The 22,154-nt window shown below is 35.9% G+C and overlaps 1 protein-coding gene across 1 annotated transcript; it reads right to left on the bottom strand.

Annotated features, from left to right (window-relative positions):
* Nucleotides 1-10,260: 10,260 nt before the first annotated feature.
* LOC133324623 (CUB and peptidase domain-containing protein 2-like) lies at nucleotides 10,261-21,086 on the bottom strand. The gene is made up of 10 exons (XM_061533459.1): nucleotides 20,954-21,086; nucleotides 17,461-17,779; nucleotides 17,302-17,400; nucleotides 17,070-17,238; nucleotides 16,645-17,001; nucleotides 12,932-13,106; nucleotides 12,540-12,873; nucleotides 12,383-12,481; nucleotides 10,702-10,870; nucleotides 10,261-10,636 (listed from the first exon to the last, which is right to left on the bottom strand). The coding sequence occupies exons 1-10, from the start codon at nucleotides 20,954-20,956 to the stop codon at nucleotides 10,261-10,263; spliced, it is 2,100 nt and encodes a 699-aa protein (XP_061389443.1). The 5' UTR covers nucleotides 20,957-21,086.
* Nucleotides 21,087-22,154: the final 1,068 nt, after the last annotated feature.

Genomic DNA, 22,154 nt, shown 5'->3' with positions numbered 1-22,154 from the left:
CCGATGCGGAGAGTGAAAATCGGACAAACGAACAATATTGAAAATCATAGCGCAAGTATATTTATTTTTAATTTGAAATTGAGGGTTCCTATTTTTGTTAAAAAATAACAAAAAATCAATGCCCCAGAGTTTTTAAGTCAGTTTTTTCTCTTTCGAGTCGAGTTTAATGATCGAAGCTTTGCAATGAAAACCAAAGCCAGGAGAAGAACCTAATACGCGTTTCGGCGTTTGTTAAGCGGCTAATCAGCATAATGGGCTATGTGGCTTTACAAAGGTCGTATGTTGTCCCAGAGTAATATAGTACTTTCGGACCCAAAATGAGAACGTTGGACGTTTCAGCGCTGAAGAATCGAATTGCAATTCGTTTTGTGTTCAAACAGAATCAATCAGCGTAAATTAAAATCTTCGAACTGAGAAAACTGATTGAAGAAAAAATGGGTGCCATTTGTGGCTTAAATTGAAATGGAGATTGAAATACGAACTGTTGGGCGCCATTTAAATAGTATGAATATCTAGATGTAATTGAAGAATAGGCTTTGAATGTTAACAGAATATTTTTATTATCGGACAATCGTCCTTGGAGCGTTCAATATAGTTCCAAGACAAAATAAACCCAGTGGTTCGTCTATATAGACTTACTGCCACTTCAGCTCGTCTATATAGACTTAATGGCGCTTCAGTGCGTGTATATAGACGATCTGAACCTTCAGCTTCTCAATGTAGGGTGACTGACTCTTCAGCTGATCTATTAAGACTCATTGGCCTTTCAGTTCATCTATATTGGATCACTAACGATCTTCAGCATGTCTATCTATACTCAATTGCTCTTTAGCTCGTCTATAAAGACTCACTGGCTCTTCAGCTGGTCTATATAAACAGATCGTCTATGTAGAATCATTGGCCCTTAAGGTTTTCTATATAGAATCACTGGCCCTTCAGCTCGTCTATACAGACTCACCGACCCTTCAAATCGTCTATTTAAAATCACTGGCCCTTCAGTTCGGTGGCCCTTCAGCTCGACTATTTAGACTCACTGGTCTTTCAGCTCATCTATAGACGCAGGCGCTCAGCTCGTCTATATTTACGCACTAGCCTTTCAGCTGATCTATATAGACTCAGATTTCAGATTTCCTATGTAGACTCGCTTCTGCTCGTCTTTATGAAGTAAATAGGCCTTCAGTTCATGTATGTAGACTCACTGGACTTTCAGCTCTCTTATGAAAACTCACTGGCCCTTCAGGTCGCCTTTGATGTCTTACTGGCCCTTCAGGTCGCCTTTGATGTCTTACTGGCCCTTCAGCTCGTAAGTGAGAATCCGAATAGATCTAATTTTAGTTTGAAATATGAAGTCAATGATCGAACTATAGGGAATCCCTGTCCCTTTGTAATGTGTGGACTTAGTTGGCCTTCAGCATGTTCATATATTTTTTGACAGCAACAGGTTCACCTTTAAGAACAATAAAACCTGAACATTTTATGACTGATATACGCAACGTATTTCAAAAAATATATAATCGAACTGTACAATGTAACGTAACCCTCAATTGTATGCACTGCGAAATTTAGTGTTGACTATTTTCCTCTATAACTAAATTATTATTAAAATCTACTATTTTAAGAGAATTTAATTAAAAACTATTTAAAATCTTTGGAGAGAACTTTTAATGAAATATTTTTTTAAGTGAAAATAATAATAAAACTTCGACTGTACAATGAAGGATAAATGATATTAAATAGGGAGTATGATAAGGGAAGGAAATATACAATAATCTTTTAACTGCTACTCAGACAAAAAAAGATGAGCTGCAGGATCGACCAGTAAAGTTTTGAAGTATCTGGTAGTCAGTTTATGTGTAGACAAGTATTTATGTGGGCCCGGTTGCATTTTTTGCACTAAATAGCCGCCAGTAGGTTTATAAGTTGATAAACTGACAGACCTTCTCGTGATTTGATATATAGGCGTAATGGAGTCCAGTAAGGCTTTATATTATATAATTTTAAAGAATTGAAGGGTAGGATGAATAACGAGGCTCTAGATGAGCTAAGATTTGAGTCTGTATAGACAAGTAAGTTTTTATAGACAATTGAAATGCCATGGAGCATCCATTGACTGGGAAAACAAAGAATATTTTTTTGAAATCTCTCTGGAATTTTTATCTGCTGATACCTTTCGTACCTTTCCTACTACTATGTGTCGATGCCCTGTTTCGCAAAAAAAAAAATGTATTCTACCCTCCAATATCCTCAAAAAATATATTTATTTCAAACTTTGTTTGTTCAAGGCTACGAACTAGCTCGTATTGAGACCTTCGAACTAAATATCATTATCGGTATCACATCAATTACATCCATCAGTCCATCCATCAGTTTTCCTTACTTCTTATACCTCTCTCCGTTTCCCCACTAAGACAATATTTAATAATTTTTTAACAGCGTTATAATTAAACTAGCATTAGTTATTGTCTATTGTTTTATGAAATTGAGAAATATATAGTTAGACATGACAGTGCATGAGTTTTTCTGTGTGTGTCTCTGAAAAATATTTCCTTCAAAAGAAATTTTCCACCAAACCAAAAGAAAGTCTTATAGTTTTACAACTACATCTAACATGGATGGCAATGCAATTGCACACCATTACACACACACACACACACACACACACACAATGATGTCTAACAGCTCACGACGCATTGCTTAGATGAAGTTTTAAGCAGGCCTCCTTTTGTAGTTTTTAATTTAAATGCAAATTAAGTCTTTTGTCATCATATTTATATAGAAATATGTTGTTGTTGTTGTTGCTAGTGTTTTTGTTTTTGTGATTTGTCATCACAGGCTGAATGCTGAACAGCAGCAGTTACACCAGCTTGTCTAACTAGTCCTCCTCGGCAAGTCAACACTTTATCTTAGCAGCAAATTACTAATTGTTGTAGTTTAAACTGCCTCAGCACTCAACACAATTTTCCATCCTCACTCGAAGAAAATATTTGCCATGCGATAAGAAGTGAAGGAAAATCTTACTGAAAATTCGTATGGTTTGATTTTATTAAATTCGAAAAATAAGAATTATTTAATTACATTGCCTAAAAGTATGCACTAATTTTTGGATTTGTTTTATTTTTTTTATTAAGAGGTGCCTAAAAGTATGCACCGCATTTTGTATTTGATTCATTTTTAATTATACCCTTCACCACACTGTGGTACAGGGTATTATGTCATTGTGCATATGTTTGTAACAGGCAAAAGGAAACGTGATAGACACATGGTTCCTTTTGAGAATATGCATAGAATCACTTTCTAAGTCGATTTATGTATGTCCGTCCGTCCGCCTGTCCGTCTGTAGAAGTTAAATTGCAAACAAAATACAGGTCGCATTTATGATCCGATTTGGATGAAATTTGGCAGAAGTCACTTATTTGGCCCAAGGACGAACCCTATTGAAATTGAAATCTGAAAAATCGGTTCAGATTTAGATATAGCTCCCATATATATTTTCGTCCGATTTAAGGTAAATGGGGCACCAAAGTCCCCCTATATATGTTTCGATTTGCACGAAATTTGGCATAGCGTACTGAAATAGCTCCAGAATGATGTGTGTCAATTTTCGAGAAAATCAGTTCAGATTTAGATATAGCTCCCATATATAGTTTCTTCCGATTTATGGTAAATGGTGCACCAAAGTCCCTATATATCATTCGATTTGCACGAAATTTGGCACAGAGTACTGAATTAGATCCAGAATGATGTGTCCCAAGTTTCGTGAAAATCGGTTCAGATTTAGATATAGCTCCCATATATAGTTTCTTCCGATTTAAGGTAAAAGGTGCACCAAAGTCCCTATATATCATTCGAGTTGCACGAAATTTGGCACAGAGTACTGAACTAGATCCAGAATGATGTGTGCTAAGTTTCGTAAAAATCGGTTCAAATTTAGATATAGCTCCCATATATAGTTTCTTCCGATTTAAGGTAAATGGTGCACCAAAGTCCCTATATATCATTCGATTTGCACGAAATTTGGCACAGAGTACTGAACTAGATCCAGAATGATGTGTGCTAGGTTTCGTGAAAATCGGTCCAGATTTAGATATAGCTCCCATATATATTTTCCTCCGATTCAAGGTAAATGGGGCACCAAAGCCTCTATATATCTTTCGATTTGCACGAAATTTGGCACCGCGTAAGGAATTAGGTCTAGAATGATGTGTGTTAAGTTTCCTGAAAATAGGTTCAGATTTAGATATAGCTCCCATATATATTTAGGTCGGATTTAATGTAAATGGTGCACCAAAGTCCCTATATATCTTTTGATTTGCACGAAATTTGGCACAGCGTAATGAATTAGGTCTAGAATGATGTGTGTTAAGTTTCCTGAAAATCGGTTCAGATTTAGATATAGCTCCCATATATATTTTCCTCCGATTCAAGGTAAATGGGGCACCAAAGTCCCTATACATCTTTCGATTTGCACGAAATTTGGCACCGCGTAAGGAATTAGGTCTAGAATGATGTGTGTTAAGTTTCCTGAAAATCGGTTCAGATTTATATATAGCTTTTATATCTGACCAAATGAAAAATTTAGTATCGGTTGCAGAATGACATGTTTATGGATCCAATTTCATTTTACTGATCCTTTAAAAATGCGACGTCTGTTAGGATTCATCAGTTGAATATACCCAAAGTGGTGAAGGGTATCATAGAGTCGGCCCCGTCCGACTTTACTACTTTCCTTACTGGTTTTTTGAATATATTTCTTAAACGTAGAGACATTAAAACCTTGTGTTATTTTTTCCTTTTTGTTGTTGCAGTTTCTGTTGTTATTCTTGTTAAGGACCCACTTAATTTTAGTGGGTAGCCCTTGCTTGTTAGCAACATTTCATACTTAATTCATGCCCTAATGATGTTATGCAATTGCATAGAGAGATAGAGAGCGTAAAAAAAAAACAAACAACTACAACAAACAGGCAAACAAACACTAGTATCCGTGTTTTTTTCTAGAAAATCTCGGTTCGTTTGTTTTCTGCCAGTTTTTTTCTGTGCTTTCCTAAATCAGGACATCAGCAGCATCATCATCTCATCTCAACAACGACAAGGATGTCTATGGCTATGTAGCTATTTTCCACGCTACGCTTGGTGTGCCATGCTGCTGGGCTAGTAGCCAACCCTCCGTGTTTTTGTAATATCTCCTCTCGCTCGCTGTGTGTGTGTGAATGAGTTGAGCTTAAAGAAGAACAAGTAGCGCAAAAAGGAAACAAGTCGCGTCAAGTATACTTTAATGCATTTTTGTATAGTTGTTGCTGCTGTTTTCTTTTTTTCGCGTTATGTTGTGGGAAAAGGCAAAGCGAATGTGTGGATGTGAGAGTGAGGCTGTGTGCGGCATGCAACTCAAAGCATGGCATTACAATGATTTGCTGTTGTTTCCGTTTTTTCCTACGTGCCACTTTTTTCTGAGAAAAAAAAATGAAATAATAAAAATAATAATAACTCGGTGGCCGTATAATCCCCTAGCCACTGGCATGGTTATGATTTCATTCTTGGTCTTCTACTGCTGTTTTTTATTTCATTCTTGCTTGCCACAGAATGAACAAATGAACTTATAAATACTTTGTTTTGTTATACAATAACTCACACAGCCACACACACACCCAGAACAATGTTGAGGCGAAATGAAAAAAAAAAAAATAACCAACATCGCAATACCCAATGTGGGCGCACTCCCCCACCCTCTATTGGGCGACAAAGGAGCCTGACAAACGACATACATTTTAACGCTAGCAAAAATTTATTTACAAAGCAGCCGGCTAGGAAATGGGCTCGGAAGTAGGGGTTGAGGTATTTTAAGATTTTTTCAAGTATCTTTGAAATGGAATATAACAAAATGCTATTGTATTCATCAAAGGATTCTCATTTTGTTTTTTGTTGTTGGTGGTATTGTAACTGTAATATTGTCATGTAATTCAAATATGCAATTTTTATTGTATTAGAAATTTTTCTTTGGCCGTGTTAAGTTGATTATGGATTAGATACTAAAATTTGGAATTGGGAGGGGTTAGAATGTAGAGATAGGGTTAAAATCAAGTAGAGGATGTATAGATAATAAGAAATGAAGTAAAAACGCCAGGCCGGGACTCATTTTGTATGCCCTCCACCATGAGATAGAAATTCAAACTTCCCTAAATCGATCGGAACCTTTATATGGGGACTATGTTCTTGCATTATGTGGTTGAAGGCTATTCATGTACTGCAAAAAAGTATTAATAAAAATTATGGATATTTAGGTTGGAAAAATGGGGTAGGAATTAGGGTAGGCAAAAAACCTTTAATACTCCGAAAATTCCACGAAACATTTGTATGGGGCTTATTTAAAGCATTCACCTATATTGAATAATTTGTGGAAAGAAGTTTTTTTTTAACCTAGAATTCAATATCCCACATTATAGCCAATTCGATGAGAAAATTTAATAAACATTAATAGTACGGAAAATGGAGCGGAACCTTAATTTCGACTGAAATTGTTTAAAAATATTTTTTTTTGCTCTCCGAGAACCCACATTACAGCCACTTCATTTGAAAATATTAAAACACTGGAACACTTATCTGTAGGCTATGTTAACATATTTAAAACCAATGAGTGGAGCAGTATAGTCGGACGGTGCCGACCATACGATACCCTACACAAATATTACGGAACTCTAACTTTATGCGGATGTTTATTTCGAGCCTGGGCAATATTTCGTGATTTTTGCACCTTCTTTAATGATAAGAGATCAACAGCACCTTTCCCTTACACTGACATATTTTCCGAATGTTCCCAATATTCAGTACAGCCCTTCTAATTACTTGTCCAAATTCCCTTCACCGTGGGTTTTGTTGTGATGTTCGGCTCTCAATTGAGGCCTATAGATCGACTCGAAAAAAAAAAACAAAAAAAAAAAGTTTTCGGTTCACTTCATCCCAAATTTTTTATGTGATCATCACCGAAAATTATAGACGTTGTCCTTGACCACAACTAGAGCCTCTTTAAAGCGAACAGCGCTATATTTCGGCCCTCTAATGTTAATGAGTTACTAAATAATATCTGAATACGTAAGCACCTGTAAATATTTAAGTGTAACTCCCACATACGACAATATAATCGGTATCAATTTAAAGGCCAACCACTCCTCTAGGATATACTGCCATCTTCTACGCCATTGAATACAAATTTAACACAAAAGTCTGGGCCCATTTAACCCGCTAAATATTGACCGAACTTAATCCCCTTCTCCATGTAAAAATTCGCGACGTTTGGGCCATAATTGAGGCCTCTGAAGCGACTAGAAAATCAGACAAAAATTCAGTTTTTGATCCATTTAATCCCCTAAATATTAACCGATTTTTACCAAAAACATTAGGGGTCTTCATTGGCCAGAATCCATCCCACATGAAAAATTTCGTGAACTGTGGCCCTTATAGTGTTTACAAATTATAATGGACAGACGGATGGACGGACACACATGTCTAGATCGACTCAGTTAGTCGAGATATGATGATCGGTATACTTAAAGGTGGGCCTAGGACCAATATTTCGCGGCGTTGTAAACTCTTGGGGCTGCACAAAGGTATAATATCCTGACAACATAGTTGGGTATACAAATCAGAAAATTGTGCGGGACTATAACAAAACTTGGACTTATAAGACCAAAACATCGAACACTGGTCGATACCGTTAACTGTTAATTTGTTTAAATTAGTATTTGATAAGACACCACAATATGAAATTAGAACCAATTCGGTTGAAAAGCGTGCCGAATAAAGAGTGCTACCATTATATAGGGGCTACTCCATATGCATTTTTTCTATGGAGATTTTCTACCCTACGACGATCAAAAATATTAAATTACTGCTAATTGGGTGGGAAAGCGTGTCCAAATACAGGGACTATACCAAAACGTGGGCCGATATATCCCATTTTCCATAGAAAAAATCTTAAAAATAGTCGCGAAATGTTAAAGGTATCACTCTCAGGAAACAGTCCATTCTTTGAGCTTCTAACGTAGATATGAAGGGAAAAAACGTAGACATAGAACATACCATACCCCTGAAGATACCCTCATAGAACTTTATGCAATCCACTGCCAAAGGATGAACAGTTAGGATTGCTCTATAGAGCCTTAAACGGCTTATATCGGTCCAAGCCATTCTGGCAAAACTAACAACACTTCTTGCTTTTCCAGTTCCATGTTACAAAATTGGTTTTAGTTTTGGACTATCGCATAAAGATCGTACCCGTCCATCGACACAAACAGTACCTAGCAAAGCGTAATCAGAAGTGATCTTCATGGATTTGAGAACGATTCACCTTCAGATCTCAATATCATTTATACAAATGTAGTAGTTTATGCAGTACAACAATACCGATAAATATAATTGGAAACAGTCCACCACCTACTTCCTCCAAGTAGTCTTAGCAAAGCTATAATCGGATGGCGCAATCGCCTCAATTCCTATTGGGCACGAATAGATGGTTCGATACATAACACATGTCCACCATCTGGGCTGGGATCACACAACACGTTGCACCTATTCAACTGCCTTGGTACTCACCTGTCTCCGAATTCCATTTGGAGGCAGCCCATACAGGTTGCATCCAGTCCTGGGGAGAATGCCAATTGAAGCAATAGGTTGATCAAAAGGAATCCTAACCCTATATGCTTTGCAATACATCTTCTTCGAAGGTCAAAGCGGTCGCCCAATAAAGCGGTAACGACGTTTTCTACCAAATTTTCGCCGATGACATTAAAATTGCAACCCCCTTTCAATAGGGAAACCACAGGGTTATCTATTACGCAGCTGTTTGGTTGAAGGTGTAATCGGTAAGCATGCTGTATCAGAAGAAGTGCAGGATGCACTTTGACGGCCTATATAGCATCGAAGTGAAGATGCAGCATTCCGCTGAAGGCATTGAAATCCGAACATTATATCAATCGGAAATCTGCAAAGCTATTGACAAGGAAGCTGCTTTTTGGAAGAAATACTAGGCAAGCAGGCATCATCTGGAGAAAGGTAGAGTGTTCTTTGACTACAAATCCCTGAGTGCTTTGAATATCGAGCCGAGGTCCTCAAGTATGAATCTAAATAAAGTTGGATGTGCTCAAATCATATAGTTCAACTACAAAAAATGTTCGAATAATGAAGTTACCTCGTACCCAAGTTCGTCAGTCGTAGATGAAATTTATGAAATACACGCTGAAACTTATGTATCCTTCCAGCTCTTCTTCTGTTTATTCCGAATCTTTAAACCGTCACACGTTGCGTAGAATCTGTCCAGTCGAAAAATCGAAAACAACATCGATCACGTAGCTCATCTCCAAGCATAAATAAATTAAAACGAATCCAGTTGACTCTGAATCAGACAATTTATGCCATGTAATCGGTTGATTAAAACCGATTCAATAATCGCCGTAAACAAGAGTTACCACGCCATATCTCAACAAGTTTAATTATGGGGATTTTAATATTCCCCATAAGGAATTTTCCACTTCATAGACTATGACCTCGATTTTGACCAAAAGATTATTTACTATGGATACATTATATCCTGACAAATTTCTTCCTTTCCCCGAAATGTTTCCATAAACACTTGTTGCATATGTATTCTTCAAAATAACAATTAAAGTCTACTTTTAGGGGCACAATTAAAATTAACCGAAAAAATGCTGAAAAAACTCGCACACAATTCAAAACAAGTCCCTCATAAGGACTCGGCGAAAAAAACAAGCCTTTTAGACTTCGTGGCGCTTGAAACAAATTTCGAAAGGACTCTTTACGCTAATTTCCGTTTGTTCTTTCATTGCACGTTTGGTGGAGTACTGCGAAAAAGAAAAAAAAAACAGCAAAAACACAAATTGTAACAATTATTTTAAAGGATTGGAAAGAGTGAGCCTTGCCAAAGAGGTGGAGAGAGGTAGAGAGAGAAACAAACATCAAAGGCCACAACAAGCTCATTATCCTTGAAATGCATATTTTTTATGTGTTGTGCAACACAAATTACTGTCCTAAACAACAACAAAAAACAAGACAACAAGAGTTATGCATAAATTAAATCATTTATTATGGGAAAATGCAAAACGAATACAGAAAATAAATGACAAGTGGTCCTCGAGCTACTGCTTCAAAGGACCTACTCAACAATTTAGTTACTCTTTATTACTCTCATTGGCCATGGCACTTAACAACAGCTGTAGCTACAATTACAATAATCCCATTTCATAATAACCATAATTACAGCACACACACATCCCGCTGCAGATAGGTCCACAGCCATTGCAGATGTGAGGTTATGCGCGTATTAATCCCCATCCCGTATTGTTGGCCACAACTCTGGCCAAAACTAATCAAACCCAGTAGCTGCAGACGTTGTGATCGCCATATTACCGGTCCACCCGAATCATATTGACATGTATCCTGACCACGTCCCAAATAATCATATGTGCAAATGTGAGAGCTCTGTATCACGGTGGTATTATAACGTTCCTGACATCCACGATTTTCAACGGTGATTAGTTGGGCCTTTTGCAGGGTATTTGATTTCATACCGGCAAAGGCAATGGTACCCCAACCGGCCACATCCACTTGCATGTAGGCGAAGGGATCGAATCTGTAATGGAAAGGGCGGGAGGAGGATATTTGAAAAAAATGGAAGGAAGAGGTTGATTTTCTTACCTTTGACGCCATGGCAGGCATATGGGTCCCACACCACGGGACCATTCCATGGGCAGCACTGTGACCAAAATCGAAATATCATTTTGTGTCGAACTGGATGTTGAAGCATAATTGGGGTGATTAATGATGCGCTGGATACGGTACTGGGCCTCGAAGGCAGTGTCACCATCTGGAAGACCAAAGAAAAGGGAGGCTCTATAAGGCGAGGATTTTTTAAAGAAGATTTTTTCAAGGCCCTACAAGGCGTGGATTTTTGAAAGAAGATTTTTTCAAGGCCCTACAAGGCGTGGATTTTTTAAAGAAGATTTTTTTTATGGTCCTACAAGGCGTGGATTTTTTAAAGAAGATTTCTTCAAGGCCCTACAAGGCGTGGATTTTTTAAACAAGATTTTTTCAAGGTCCTACAAGGCGTGGATTTTTTAAAGAATAATTTTCAATGTCCTACAAGGCGTGGATTTTTTAAAGAAGATTTTTTTCAAGGTCCTACAAGGCGTGGATTTTTTAAAGAAGATTTTTTCAAGGCTCCACAAGTCGTGGATTTTTTAAAGAAGATTTTTTCAAGGCTCCACAAGGCGTGGCTTTTTTAAAGAAGATTTTTTCAAGGCCCTACAAGGCGTGGATTTTTTAAAGAAGATTTTTTCAAGGTCCTACAAGGCGTGGATTTTTTAAAGAAGATTTCTTCAAGGCCCTACAAGGCGTGGATTTTTTAAAGAATAATTTTCAAGGTCCTACAAGGCGTGGATTTTTTAAAGAATAATTTTCAAGGTCCTACAAGGCGTGGATTTTTTAAAGAATAATTTTCAAGGTCCTACAAGGCGTGGATTTTTTAAAGAATAATTTTCAAGGTCCTACAAGGCGTGGATTTTTTAAAGAAGATTTTTCAGGGTCCTACAAGGCGTGGATTTTTTAAAGAAGATTTTTCAGGGTCCTACAAGGCGTGGATTTTTTAAAGAAGATTTCTCCAAGGCCCTACAAGGCGTGGATTTTTTAAAGAAGATTTTTTTCAGGGTCCTACAAGGCGTGGATTTTTTAAAGAAGATTTCTCCAAGGCCCTACAAGGCGTGGATTTTTTAAAGAAGATTTTTTTCAGGGTCCTACAAGGCGTGGATTTTTTAAAGAAGATTTTTTTCAGGGTCCTACAAGGCGTGGATTTTTTAAAGAAGATTTTTTTCAGGGTCCTACAAGGCGTGGATTTTTTAAAGAAGATTTTTTTCAGGGTCCTACAAGGCGTGGATTTTTTAAAGAAGATTTTTTTCAGGGTCCTACAAGGCGTGGATTTTTTAAAGAAGATTTTTTTCAGGGTCCTACAAGGCGTGGATTTTTTAAAGAAGATTTTTTTCAGGGTCCTACAAGGCGTGGATTTTTTAAAGAAGATTTTTTTCAGGGTCCTACAAGGCGTGGATTTTTTAAAGAAGATTTTTTTCAGGGTCCTAAGGAAGGCTCCACAAGGCGTGGATTTTTTAAAGAAGGCTCTACAAGGCGTGGATGTTTTAAAGAAGATTTTTTCAAGGCCCTACAAGGCTTGGATTTTTTAAAGAAGATTTTTTCAAGGTCCTACAAGGTTTGGATTGTTTAAAGAAGATTTTTTCAAGGTCCTACAAGGCGTGGATTTTTTAAAGAATAATTTTCAAGGTCCTACCTGGAGTGGATTGAAGATTTTTTTACTAATTTTTCTACTTACCCACAGCCAAATTATGATCACCCACATAGGCCACTATGCGACTCGGGTCTGGATACATGCGCATGCAATGGGCTGCGGTCAAGATGTGGCGGCGACTAACTACAAAAAATCATTCCGATTTTTAATCAATTTTCCAAAATCCTCTTCCCGACCTTACCAATATTACCACCACAAAATATACGCTGTGGTGAATTGCCATCTCTCAATGCCACCATCGAAGGAAATTCATGTTTTACCGTCTCCACACCATTGGTTATCCTTGTATTCACCGACCAGCCACAGCTACAGGCCTGACGTCGGGCAAATGCCTGACAAGCAAAACGTCCTCGCTGTAAAGCATTTGGTCGCACCGAGGCATATGCCAAAACCATGGAGCGGAAATGCGATATTCTTGTAACCTGACTAGTTAGGCAATAACGTTCGCCGTCACGTAACTGGAAATCACCATCCAGGGATATGATGAAATAATCATTGTCACACCTATTTGGGGCCTAAGGAGGACATTCACATTTATTTTGGTTATCAAATTGAGTTCCACTATTTCCTTACCACTTCAAAGAAGCAATTCACCACCACAACATGATCGAGGGGTGCTGTGATGCGATAACGACAATTCGTACCCAAGGGATATGGATTGGGATAATTTCGGGAGGTTATATTCAACACTTGGCGATCATTTTGTAAACGATATTCTATGGAACATTGCTGTTGGCCAGAAGTTATTCTCCCGCAGAGAAAAATTACCAAAATCAGAGGCAGAAGTAATGTAACGAACATATTAGGTGTAACGACCGAACTGAGATCATTGACTTGCAGTAATGCGGAATTTAAAGATTTTTTTTCATGTGAATTATTGTTGTTGGTTTAGTAGAGGTGATAAGAATATTTGTTGCCAAATAAATTGCTCAACAATTTAAGAAGGTGTTCCATTTACGATTTCTGGGGAAATGGGGCAACAATAGGTTAGTTCCTATCATTTTCGAAGGGATCTGAGTTTTTAATAAAAATTTAGTTAAAATAAAGGCTTAATATCGTTTCGATAAGAAAGTTTTTGGTTAAATATTGATGCATACTTTTCAAATTCATTAAATTCGAGGTGTGGTGAGTTTCATAACAACGTGGTGAATTAAAAAAACTGGTCTAATATCATCCTTAAGCTAATAATTATGAGGCAAAACTTTAAAATAGTTCTCTAATAAATCAATTTTGAGGTGTGGTGAATTTTTTCAAGGGTGGTGAATAAATGAAAAAAAATGCTGCAATGTTTTTTAAGTGTTGATTTTTTGCTAAAATTGTTTTAAATAGTTTCCAAATAAAGCGATTTAAAGATGTGGTGAATTTTTCAATGGTGGTGAATATAAAAAATGTTTCGGAAAGTACACAAACATAGCAAACATGGTTTCGAATTATTGATTTTTGACTGATATTTTAAAGAAAACGATTTTAAGGTGTGGTGAGTTTAATAACAACGTGGTGAATTAAAAAACTGACCTAATATCAGCTTTAAGCTATTATGAGGCACAACTTTAGAATAGTTCTCAAATAAATCAATTTTGTGGTGTGGTGAATTTTTTCTAAGGTGGTGAATATTAAAAACGTATTGAAATTGACCGAAAAAATTGCTAAAATATTTTTTAAGTGTTGATTTTTTCGCAAAAAATTTTAAATAGTTTCCAAATAAACTGATTTGAAGATGTGGTGAATTTTTCAGTGGTGGTGAATATAAAAAATGTTTCGGAAAGTGCAAAAACATAGCAAACATGGTTTCGAATTATTGGTTTTTGACTGATATTTTAAAGAAAACGATTTGAAGGTGTGGTGAAAATTCGTAAAATACAAGGTGTGGTGAGTTTCATAACAACGTGGTGAATTAAAAAACTGACCTAATATCAGCCTTAGGCTATTATGAGGCACAACTTTAAAATAGTTCTCAAATAAATCAATTTTGAGGTGTGGTGAATTTTTTGTCAATTTAAATACAATTTAAATACATTTTTTATATTCACCACTTTGAATATAAAAAATGTATTTAAATTGAGCGAAAAAAATGCTAAAATATTTTTTAAGTGTTAGTTTTTGTGCTAAAATTTTTTTAAATAGTTTCCAAATAAACTGATTGGAAGATGTGGTGAATTTTTCAATGGTGGTGAATATAAAAAATGTTTCCGAAAGTACCAAAACATTGCAGAAATGGTTTAAAATTATTTATTTTTCACTGATATTTTAAAACAGTTTCTAAACAAAACCATTTGTAGGTGTGGTGAATTCTTTTTAATTCTGGTGAATATAAGAAATATTTAAAAATTTCCAAAAAAGTGCAAAAACTATTTTTAAGTTTTAATTTTTAGCTAATATATTCAAATAGTTTCAAATTAGACCGATTTTATGATGTGGTGAATTTTTTTTGGAGGTGGTGAATATTAAGCCTGTTTTTAAAATTACCAAAAAATTGTTATAATGTTTTTTTAGAGTATTGATTATTGTTGGATATTTTAAAATGGGTTCTTTATAAATCGATTTTAAGATGTGGTGATTTTTTTGAAGGTGGTGAATATAAAAATATTTTAAAAAATGTCAAAACATTGCAAAACAAATTTATTGACTGTTGGTACTTGGATGATACTTTCAAGTTGTTCGTAAATAAACCGACTTAAGAGTGTGTTGAATTTGTTTCTAAGATGGTGAAATTTATGAAGAATGACCCTGGGAGATCATTGGGGCTGTCAAAAAATATTTGTTTCATTAAATACGGTTTCTAAGCCTTTCTAACAAATTTTAAAGGTGTGGTGAATTTCCGAAAAGTGTGGTGAGTTTCTCAAAAATGTTGAAAATGATATAAATAGCAGCAAGGATCCAATAAAAAAATATTATAACGTAAATCTGAGCACCCAGAGTTGCAATACACTAATTTTTTCATTTGAATTCTTTCGTAAAATTTTAAAAATATTTTTTTTCTCATTTTACTTGTTTTATATTTTTAACATAGCCTCTTCTAAAACAAAACAAAAAGCCCGTGTAGAGATCATCGGGACTGCCAGAAAATATTTATTTCATTAAATACGGTTTCTAGAGTCAAAGTAATGTCTTTGCAACCAATTTCTAGGGTGTGGTGAATTTCCGAAAAGTGTGGTGAGTTTTTCAAAAATGTTGAAAATGATATTAATAACAGTTAGGATTCAATAAAAAATATTATAAAGACAATCTGAGCATTTAGAGCTGTGTTATACTATTTTTACCTTTTAAAATCTTTTGTAAAGTTAAAAAAATAATAAAATTTTATTTTTTATTTTACTTGTTTTATATTTTCAAAATATTTGTTTCTAACACAACAATTTATTAAATTCTATATATTCACAACAAAAAAATCATCATTGGATGGATATATAGAGGAGGAGCCTTTAAAATAATTTAGGTGTCCTTGGTAAGTTCTTAAGAGCTCCAATTTGTGAAGAAAGCCCATGTAGAGATCATCAGGGCGATCAAAAAATGTTCTTCCATTAAATATGTGTCCAGAAGACAAAGTAATGTCTTAGGGACAAATTCCGAAGGTGTGGTGAATTTCCACCAAGTGTGGTGAATTTCTCAAAAATCTTGGAAATGATATATGTGGTGATTAGGAACCAATAAACACAATTTTAACATCAATCTGAGCTTGCTTAATTATGTTACATTAATTTTTCCATACAAAAAACTGCCCTTAAAATTAAAAAAATATTTTTTTAAATAAATTTTTTATTTTTCGTAAAATTCAAAAAAATAATAAATTTTTATTTTTTATTTTACTTGTTTTATATTTTCAACATATCTGTTTATAACACAGCAAATTTTTAATTGGGGATGGATATATAGAGGAGGAGCCTAATTTAGGTGTCCTTGGTGTCCAATTTGTGAAGAAAGGCCATGTAGAGATCATCAGGGCGATCAAAAATTATTTTTTTCCATTAAATATGTGTCCTGAAGGGAAAGTAATGTTTTAGGGACAAATTTCGAAGGTGTGGTGAATTTCCACCAAGTGTGGTGAATTTCTCAAAAATCTTGGAAATGATATAAATGGTGATTAGGAACCAATAAAAACTATTTTAACATCAATCTGAGCCCGCATTATTATGTTACCTTAATTTTTCCATAAAAAATGCCCTTAAAATTAAAAAAAATATTTTTAATAAATTATTTTATTATTTAAACAAATTTTTATTTTCAATATAGCCTTTTCTAAAACCACATTTTTTTAATTCTACAAATTCACAACACATGTTGAGTACCCAGTATTTTGATAGATCCACGTCAAATATGAGGAAACCCTAGTATTGACACCCGTTGCATAGCCACCTTGACCACAGAATTTACCAAAACTAATACAACCCAAAATATATTGTCTTAACGTGCGTCTAATCACAGGACCGCCAGAATCATATTGACACGAATCACGACTAGTTCCGGTATAATCATAGGTACACACTTGCGAGGGATAAATTGTGGTATCATTATAGGTACGAGCACAGGATTCATTATCCGTTATAATGACCGTTGTCTTCTGCAATGTATCCGAATAGGCCCCAGCAAAGGACTTTGTGCCCCAACCAACCAGATCCACATAGGTGTAGGTGAAATCGGTTTCCCTAGGAAAAAAGATGGACAAATAAAATTAAAAATAATTTATTGAGCTTCGAAATTATATCCCACTTACGTCGTTCCCGGTGGTGGCAGACACATTGGACCCACTCCCCTTGACCACTCTATGGGAGAGGTTGTTCTCAGCAGTGAAATATCATTGATCATAGTGGGTCTACTGCTATAGCCAGGATGTTGTATAATTTGGGCCACATAATAGTTCATGGCATATTTGGTTTCAGTATCTAAAACGGGAAGAGAGGTTTAAAAACCTATTCCGAAAAAAATATTGCAAAATTCCCACTTACCTATTGCCAAATTATGATCACCAGCCTTGATAATATAAGTTGCCGGATTGGGTACCAACTCTGTGCAATGAGCCGCCGTTAGGACATAATAATGGGAAACTAAACAAAATATTAATATTAAAAAATTAAAAATCTTCGAATATTTCTTCAATGTCTTACTTATGGTTCCCGAACAAAATGGCGGCGATTCTTCGGCGGTCTTCAGGGCCACTACCCCAGGATATTCATTAATGCCCGTCTCTTGTCCGTTAACAATTTTCGTATTCACCGACCAACCACAATCGCAGGGCTGTGGTGCCGTATACATTTGACAACGGAAACTACCCCACGAACCACCCGAAGTATAGGCAAATACCACCGAGCGGAAAAGAGATTTACGTACCACTACACCTTTGCCGCAAAATTGTTCCGATCCACGTAAATATTCATCACCATCCGTAGCTACATAGAAATATTCGGTACTGCAGGCATTGCTGCCCTGAGGAAGAGAAAAACGGATAGGGTGAAAGGGAAAATAGCAAAATATTTTTTAGAGGATGATGGATAAAGAGAGCGGGACATTTTTTTATTATAGATGATATATTAGATGATACTAGCTAATATAGGAGGGCTCTATATAGATTATATTAGGATAAGAGGACCATAAAATAGAGGTCACATTAGGTTTGGAAAAATTTTGCAGAGGTTCTATTAGGATAAGTGGATCCATGTAAGGGCCGGATTAGGTCAATAGGAAATCTATAGACATCCGATTACATTAGAAAAATATGAGCTCTATACAGGAACGACTTGTATAAATGGAGCTTTATAGAGTTCCGATTAAAAAAGTCGAGCTACAAAAAAGTGCGATAATGATAGGGAAAACCTTTTAGAGGTTCGATTAGCGTACATAAAGATCGTAGAGGTCGAATGTGGATTAAATGAGCTCAATAGTGGTCCTATTAAGATTGAAGAAGCTCAATAAGTGTCCGATTAGTAAGAAGCAAATCTATATAAAACTTATTAGAATGAGAGGAGCTCTTAAGAGGTTCGATGAGGTTAGGAAGAACTTTTGAGTCGTCCGATTAAGGTGAGAGGAGCACTTTAGAAGTCCGATTAGATTAAGAGGAACTCTTGAGAAGTCCGATTAGATTAGGAGGAGCTATTGGGAGGTCCGATTACGGTAGGAGCAGCAATTTGGAGATCATATTAGGATACGAGGAGCTTTTTATTGGTCCGATTATGGAAAGACAAACACTTTAGAAGTCCGATTAGGTTACGATGAACTCTCTAGGCGTCCGATTAGGATAGGAAGAGCTCTTTATAGGTCTGATTAAGGCAGAAGAAGCTATTTAAAGGTCCGATTAGGGTAAGAGGTCCTATTAAGAGGTCTGATTGGGGTATGAAGGGCTCTTTGGAGGTCATATAAGGGAAGGAGGAGTATTATAAAAATCAATTTTGTTAGGAGGAACTCCATAGAGGTCTGATTTGGATAATAGAGATCTAAACAGTTTGGATTATGATAAGTGGAACTCTAACATGGTGCGATAAGAATGGATGGAGATATATAGAGGTTCGATGAGAATAAATACAACTCTTCAGAGGTCCCATGAGCATAGAATGAGCTCAAGAGAGTTCCGATTAAGGTAAAATGAGCTTAATAGAGGTCCGATTAAAATGGCATATATTTTATAGAGGTAGAAGAAGCTATTTAAAGGTCCTATTAAGAGGTCTGATTGGGGTATGAAGGGCTCTTTAGAGGTCATATAAGGGTAGGAGGAGTATTAAAAAAAATCAATTTTGTTAGGAGGAACTCTATAGAGGTCTGATTTGGATAATGGAGCTCTAAACAGGTCGGATTATGATAAGTGCAACTCTAAAATGGTCTGATAAGAATGGATGGAGATATATAGAGGTTCGATGAGAATAAATACAACTCTTCAGAGGTCGTATCAGAATAGAAGGAGCTCAAGAGAGTTCCGATTAAGATGGAATATATGTTATAGAGGCCTTATTAGGATAGGTGGAGCTCTTAAGTATTCCATTTGTGTTAGGAGGAGGTCTTTAATGGTTAGATGAGGATATGAGGAACTGTTTAGAGGTTCAATTAGAATCGGGGAAACATTTTACTGGTGCGATTAAGGCAAAACAGCATTTTAGAAATTCGATTAGGCTGGGAGGAGTTATTTAGAGGTTCAAATAGGTTAGGAGAAGCTCTTTAGAGGTCCAATTAGGTTAGGAGGAGCTCTTCAGTGGGCCAATAAAGGTAGGGGCAGCTCTTTAGAGGTCCGATTAGGGTAAGAGGAGCTATTTAGAGGTATGGTTAGGCTAGGAAGAGCTCTTTAGAGGTCATATTAGGGTAGGAGGAGTATTATAAACGTCAAATTATGTTAGGAGGAACTCTATAGAGGTATGATTTGATAAGTGGAGCTCTGAAAAGGTCCGATATGAATTGTTGGAGCCATAAGAGGTTCGATTAGAATAAAAATATCTATTCAGAGGTCCGATGTGGATAGATGGAACTCAAGATAATTCGATTAAGATAAAATGAGCTTAATAAAGGTCCGATCAAGATATAAACAATCTATAGAGGTCTTATTAGAATGAGAGGAATTCTTTAGAGGTCCAATTAGGGTAGAAGCAGCTCTCTAAATATGCCATTAGTTACGAAAGAGCTCTTTAGAGGTCCGATTAGGGTAGAAAAAGATTTTTGGAGCTCCGTTTAGGCTAGAAAGAGCTATTTTGAGGTCTGATTAGGATAGGAAAAGTTTTTTAGAGCCCAAATTAAGGAAGGTTAAGTTTTATGAAGGTCGATTTGTATTTGAAGAAGTGGTAACAAAAACTATACAGAGGACGAAACAGGTCCGATTAGGGTAAAAGAATATATATAGACTTCAGATTAGGAAAAATGAAGTTCTATGGAGACCAAATTAGGATAATGGGAGCTCCATAAAAGTCCAATTGAGAGGAGTTCTATATAGATCCGAAATTTGTACGATTAGGAAAAATGAAGTTCTATAGAGACCAAATTAGGATAGTGGGAGCCCCATAAAAGTCCAACTGAGAGGAGTTCTATAAAAATCCAATTAATAGGAGTAGCTCCATAGGTCCTGCCTTTTGTAATAAAAGAAGTCCTAGAAGAAATTCAATATAGCGCCATGTCATTTCAGGTTACTGTCCATTTTATGTATTTTAAAGGTCATAGTCTTATTTTCCAATCGAAGTGACTGTAATTTGAGGTTCTCAGAAAGTAAACAACCTCCTGGCGAAATATGTCAATGATATGACATAGCTGTCATTTAATGGTCCCGATCGTTTTAGGTAATTTTAAGGTCCTAGCCGAAATTTCCAATCGAAATGGAATAATTTGGTTCTGATAGCTTAACAGATTTCCTGGCAAACATTGTAGGTCCATGATTTCACATATCTCACAAATAAAGATCCGGCTAATTTTAGATAGTTGGAAGGTCCTAACCGAAATTTTCAATAGAAGTGACTGTAAATTGGATTTGTGGGCTATCAAACTAGCGCCGTTTTATTTTATGACTTTGCAATAAAATTTCGAATTCTAACCGAGGATACAGGCCATGTTTTTAAACAATCTCTCCCGTTTTTTGTTTTAGATCCTGAACTCAGATGTTGGGATATATTTGTGTTCACATTTTTATCTTACCATATTCAAATTAATCGTGCAGTTAATGCTGATATCATAATCCAATGGTGCCACAAATTTATAACGACATGATGTCCCTGCAGGATATACATTGGGATAGAGAGGAGATTCCAAATATGTGTAACCGGGATTTATTTGATATGTATGATCGCAACCCTCAAATAAAGCAGAGGCAATGCCAAGCTGCAGGCCAAGCAGGGTCGTCAAGAGGAAGAGAACTGGAACGAGCAGAAAAAAATAATATGAAATAAAAAGGTTGTAATATAAGTATAACATAAAAACAATAAAAAAATGCGGAACCAAAAAAAAAAAAAAAAAAACAGTAAGGAAAGTAGTAAAGTCGGACGGGGCCGACTATATGATACCCTTCACCACTATGGATATATTAAACAGGACTATTAACATGAAATTGGATGAAATAAAATATGTGATATTTATCTAAATGTGAATCTACCTATATATCCATAAGTTATATAAATCGACTTCAATCAAATATAAATAGGTTATCTGTTGGGCTATGTCTGTACTTCTAGAAAACGCAACTACGTAATTCTATGCTCAATTTTGTACGTTGTGCAAAATTTGATGTCAACCTGACTAGCATGAAGAGTTTAATGTCCAATTTACTTAAAATCGGGCGAAAATATATATGGAAGCTCTATCGAAATATATCGAAGGATATATAGGGACTTTGGTACACCATTTACATGAAATCGGACGAAACTATATCTGAATCTGGGCCGATTTTCTCGAAACTGAGCAGACATCATTCAAGGCTCAATTCAGTATGTTATGCCAAATTTCCTGCAAATCGAAAGATATATGGGACTTTGGGGCACCATTAACATGAAATCGGACGAAACTATATGTGGAAGCTATATCTAAATCTGGACCGATTTTCGCGAAACTGGGCAGACATCATTCTAGCCTCAATTCAGTACGTTATGCCAAATTTCATGCAAATCGATAGATATATAAGGACTTTGGTACACCATTTACCTTAAATCGGAGGAAGATATATACGGGAGCTATATCTAAATCTGAACCGATTTTCACGAAACTTTGCACACATCATTCTAGACTTAATTCAGTGCGCTATGCCAAATTTCGTGCAAATCGAAAGATTTTCAGGGTCTAAAGTCCGTAAATCGGGCGAAACTATATATGGGAGCTATATATAAATCTGAACCGATTTTCACGA

This window comes from Musca vetustissima, unplaced genomic scaffold, assembly GCF_032173495.1.
Source record: "Musca vetustissima isolate MV318-11 ecotype Yass unplaced genomic scaffold, APGP_CSIRO_Mvet_v1 utg14590, whole genome shotgun sequence".
In the NCBI taxonomy this organism is placed as follows: Eukaryota; Metazoa; Arthropoda; class Insecta; order Diptera; family Muscidae; genus Musca; species Musca vetustissima.
This window is presented reverse-complemented; position numbering and strand designations above follow the sequence as displayed.